Here is a 5569-nt window from a genome sequence, read left to right as displayed (position 1 = left end):
GAGGGGGAGGAGGGGGAACGGAAAGAGTGGCGACCGCATAGCTTTTTAATTAAACTGGAAACCGAGGCCGCGCGATTAATCATTATTATCTAGAAAAATTAAAGCTAGCAGCGAGAGAATGTGTTTCGTCCGTTATGTGTACAGGATATGCCCACCGCGCGCATAACGCGGCAGATTTTGTGCTGCTCGTGCGGGAAGCTGTGTTTATTATGCTGCACAAAAATGAGAAAAGGTGACAACTTTCAACCTGCAACCTTGCAATTGCACGCGTGTGTGACCTTGTAAAGAACAAATAAAATCGTTAGATTCTACAATTGAAACGATGCGTCGAAGATCCTGGCTAGATCGGATAATTGCGAAATAATATACCGTACACGGTTTGCCGACGATCGTCAAGGAAGTTCGCGCGCGATGGCGGACGACTGTTCCAAGATGCGAATGAAATTGAAGGCTCCCGCACAAAAGCACGAGTCCCGGCCGTCGTGCCGGTCCGAAATTTGGATTTTTAATCGCACAAAGCGCTAATGAATCCATTTAGTCTCGCGAAAGGGGGGAGGGGCGGCGGCCCACTCGACCCTCGCTCGATACAGGGATCTTGGATAAACGGACAAACGAACCAAATAATTACGCTAATTAAAGCCGCCCAATTTGTGCTTTAGACAATTAAAGTGCCGAGGGTAAGGTAGTCTAACTCATTAACAGGCGGGGGTCGCCTACATACACGGGCGCGCTCTCCGTGTGTGAATACATCGTTTCGGCGTACGCGCGTCCTTGTGCCTCTCTCTCTCTCTCTCTCTCTCTCTCTATCTATCTCTCTCTCTTATTCCCTCTTGTTAGCGGCACAGTGTACGCGCCACTGTGTGCGGCAAAGGGGCACGCATAATGAGCGAGGGTGCCTGGGTGAGAGGGCAATCCGTGAGGGTGGAGGGCGCACTTGCTCGCGAATCTTTTGAAATTGAGGGTCACGCTATATTTTATAACTTGTCGCGATATAATCGAGAATCATGGAGCACTTATATATATGTATATATATATATACAAGATTACGAAACAACATATTCATGCTACAATCAAATCGTATTACGAGGTTTATATCAATTTCATCGTGTTCTCTCATTTCATAGATCGATTTTGATTAATTATTAGTCCCTGGAGATCTCATCCAATTCACGAATTACTGCTTCGTTCCAGAAACATACACGCGCGAAGCGCGCCTTTAGAGACGCTTGTTAGAGCAGGCAAGATTGACACGTTGGTCGCAATTAAAACGTAAGGGGGACCGCGTTCGCGCAAATTGCGTATCAAGTTAGAGGAGTCGGACAAGGAGGGCGAGGCACTCGTATTATCATTGGTGAAATCAACTAATTAGAAATTGCGTAGACCGCTCGTTAAAGATCGCCCTGCCGGCCGTAATCGCCAATTACTCTCTTAGTGCGGACTGCAGTGAACTTCGCTCATTAAAATTATTAAACGCCGCGGGCGACGAGGCTCGGTATTTGACGTTTCTACAGAGTGCAGCGGCTACATTGTGGATCGCCGAATTTTTCCGATCCACCCGGCCGTGGAAGATTATAAGAAATATAAATTGCAAATCGTATTTTTTTTTTACGGCGCATTCTTCAACGAGTCCGGTTTTCCTCCGGAGATCGTGTACTATAATAGAACGTAAATTGTACCGTACGAATAATACAAGTACAGGAAGTAATTAACTATATTCAGAGTCAAAATATATTTAGCTGTGAATTTTTCCTACGTTTTAAGTTTAAGTACACACGTACGGATTCCGTGCGAGCGAGATAAATCTTGGTGCGATCAATGTTTTATCAAAGATATATAGAGATTGTTATTAGTCGGCTGTGCGGCGCGCGATAATATCGCATCATAACAGACGGTGTTCGTTGTCATTCATCATCGGAGCTGAACCGTTATTCGCTAGTTACTTTCGATCAATTACTCCACCAGCGGGGCACGAGAATGCCTCACTCAGCCTATTAGGATGGAATACTCGATATTTAATTTAATACAACCGTTCTGATTACGGCGAAGATCTATACAAATGTCGGAACGACAAAAATTCTACCGCGGCACTTTAATTAACCGCTCCGACTATCACGTTTGCTGCGATCAATATAGTTGTCAAATACATCTAAACTGTTAATGAGCCAGCCAAGGGGCTCATTTCAAGTAACGATAATTAAGTAAAATAACGAATAATTTGCGCGCTCTGTTTGACATTTTTTACGACTGTCATAAATAAGACTCACGGATAATCGAAAATTCTTGCTTGTCATCAGCTTTCCAGAATGGTCACGTAAAACACGCGTGAATAATGATACTGGTAATGGCGTCGGACGATTAAGAGGCCAGAACGAGAGAGAGAGAGAGAGAGAGAGAGAGGAGGAGGAGGAGGAGGAGAAAGGAGAAGCAGATTTTATGGCTGATCCTCGATCATCAGCTATATAATTCCTTCTATCCGTTCTAGCTGATTGACTTGGCCGTCGGCCTCTAATTAGCAATTATGGAGAAATCGAAAATGCGCTGAGCGATTCGACCAAGCGGGATGCATACCTACATATCTCCGCTTATTAAGTTCGCGAGCGATTCGGCCCGGAAGTAGATACACGACCGAATCGATATATAAAGAGAGATGGCAATTAAAATCTACCACTTCGATTCATTTACAAGACGCCTGATGCCTGAAACTTGCCGAGGAAACGATATCCTTTGATTAGTATCTCGCCCACGTGCGGGACGAGCGATGCGTCTTTATAACATCTTATGTAACGCACAAAAGTTTTAATCAATGATTAATTGGTTTGTAGAGAGAGAATAATTGAATTGATAAATACGTCGGAATTTCGAATAACAGCTTCCTGACAATCCTTTTTAATTCGCATTTAAAACATAGATGGACAAAAAACGCGTCTTATGATCGATCATCGTATTTAATTAATGCGCGAAACGCCGCGTATGTGACACTTGGCTTTCTCGAACTGCGTGTCGATTTACACACGAGAAAGTAACAACACGTTTGAAAGTCTCACGCATTTCAAAATTTGCGCATTGCTATTTTCTTGCCGTGAAAAGTTGGCAAAATCGTCCGAGCCAGGGCTTGTTTGCATCCACATTTTGCAGCAGAAGAGAGAGAACGCGCATTTATAATTGAACCGTTGCGAACGATTGAAGACAAACCACAAAAAAATGAAAATAAAAAGGGAAGAAAGAAAAAACAACAAAAAGCAGGGAAAAACGAGAGCGAGCGAGCGAGAGAGAGAGAGAGAGAGAGAGAGAGAGAGAGAGAGAGAATAAAAAGGGAAAGATTGAAACGTCATTCGGGGGAGCAATCATCGAGATACTGGCCGCGTGATCAGCTGTGGATCCCGGGCAGATAAATTAGCAATTTAATTATAGAACTGTCAGCCGGTAATTAAATTAATAACGAGAAACCTCAAATCCAATCCGCTCCGTCGTCGTAACAGCCTTATGCGCGCTCTCGGAGTAAAGTCCGACGCAGACATCAATATGTCGACTACCTATATCGCGCGTTTCAAAAGTCGATTTAATTAAATATTCCATTAGCGTTAATTGCGAAGTTCGATTTTGACAGTAGCACGTATGCTGTGACTTCGGGGAACAATTTTATATGGCTCGAGATAGATGGTTAGACCAACGAATCTTTTCCCATTCGATGCAGAATTTTCAAGTTTCATTCTCGAATCCGCTATCGAGGATGATGGCTGAGTGTGCGTGTGCGATGTACCGGTGCGTCGGATGCGTCGGATGCATCTCCCTTCACGGAGGAGCTTCTTACGCCGTCGTGCATTGGAGAGAGATGTGGGATCGTGGCGCTCACCTCGAATCCCCATTCGACATACCTATGTATCGTTACGTAGCTAATTGCTGCATAAACAGCCGACTTTACGAGCCAACGGGTATACGGCTGACAACCGCTTCGCAAACATTAACTGCCATTAACGCAGGATACGAGCGCATCGTGTCGCATCGCGGCGTGGCACGCTGGTATTCGAACTCTCGATGTGTTCCGTCAACGAAATTGTTGAAAAATAATTGTAGACCCGACGCCATAGTCAGACATCTGGCGCGGCTGTTCTCGGAAACACTTTCATCGTGATAATGCATTTTTCTTCGGAATATCGCGAATCATCAGTTGTGTCACGATCTTGAAACCAAATCTTAATCAAATCTTTTTGGTTCTGTCGTAGAATGTTTGGCAGCAGTGGCGTCTGCGGGAGTTGTGGCAACGCGATACCCGCGAACGAAATGGTCATGAGGGCTGGCGACTCGGTGTTTCACGTGAAATGCTTCAACTGCAATAAGTGTGGCGGTCAGCTCGTCTCCGGCGACAGGTGAGTCTTTCGCTCATGAATTCTTCCCCTTTCGTAGACCACGGTTACAGTGGATGCTTGTTCTGATGAACTTTTATTCTAACGAATCTGTCTCAACTACAGGAGAAATAGGTGGTTCCAATAAGTACTTAGACTGGTATTCATATAATTGGGTTTGATTTTAAAATAGTCTTAAGATGTTAATAGGGCTTTGCGATTGGCTTATGACATCTAAAGATTATTAAGACGATTTCAAATATAAGAACCGACTATAGCTGATATTCATAGTCGAGTCTTATGTTTAATATTAATCGTAAGTACAATTTTAATATGTCATAAACCAATCAGAGTGCCGTTTCAGCAAAAACATTGCTTAAGACTATCTTGAAGTAAGAACCTGGAATACCGACCTTATACCTATTTCTACTAATGTATTATAGATTATAACTTTTTAGGACTTACTTTTTATCTTTTTCTAAATTCTAAAAATTAGGGCTATATTCTAAAACGTTATCTCCAAAGAAAAGATTTTATTCTATATATTAACTACAGTATATGTTACATTACTATATATTTCGAGTAAAATTTTCCTCGCAGAGGATATTTAGAATGTATCCTAGAAAAGAACAAAGAGTACATTAAACCGAGATTAAAGTTAATTTACGTTGGTAAAAATGGACATTAGTATTGCAATTACACAAGATGAACGACATTGATTTATACTTTAAAAAGTTTATTATTAAAAATTTTATTTGTGTGTGAAAGAACTGTATATGTGTGAATAAAGGGTTTCAAGAGAAAGAAATAGAAAATACTGTTTCTCGACTAATCTCCTATTTCTTGCAAGATATGTCGGTTATAATAAGCTTTTTCCTTTATATCCTACAGACTTCTATTTTCGAACTGATTAGTTTCAATATCCATTTCAGCAAGTCACACGAATTCAGACGAAGAGATAAACTCGTTTGAACGACAAATTTATTCTGACGAGTTTATCTGACATACTGCACACACGCAGTGTAATCACTCTTATAGAAAACATATTCGTCAGAACAAAAGTTCGTCAGAACACGCATCCACTGTATCTGTACAAGCCTTACTTTCGGACATACTTCACCTGGCGAGAAAGCCTTTACATGACACGCAATTCTCACGATTTCAGATATTACCTACTATCGGGCTCGCCGATTTGCGAATCTGACTGGCACAAGATAGTGAAATCG

At 42.2% G+C, this 5569-nt stretch overlaps 1 protein-coding gene across 1 annotated transcript in view; it reads left to right on the top strand.

The window, feature by feature from the left end:
• LOC108765467 (thyroid receptor-interacting protein 6) overlaps positions 1 to 5569 on the top strand; it is a 112011-nt gene that overhangs the window by 105065 nt on the left and 1377 nt on the right. The window contains 2 exon segments of the mRNA XM_018514206.1: positions 4224 to 4367; positions 5509 to 5567. Of these exon segments, the coding sequence (XP_018369708.1) occupies positions 4224 to 4367; positions 5509 to 5567 (203 nt within the window).

This window comes from Trachymyrmex cornetzi, unplaced genomic scaffold, assembly GCF_001594075.2.
Source record: "Trachymyrmex cornetzi isolate Tcor2-1 unplaced genomic scaffold, Tcor1.1 scaffold490, whole genome shotgun sequence".
NCBI classification, from domain to species: domain Eukaryota; kingdom Metazoa; phylum Arthropoda; class Insecta; order Hymenoptera; family Formicidae; genus Trachymyrmex; species Trachymyrmex cornetzi.
This window is presented reverse-complemented; position numbering and strand designations above follow the sequence as displayed.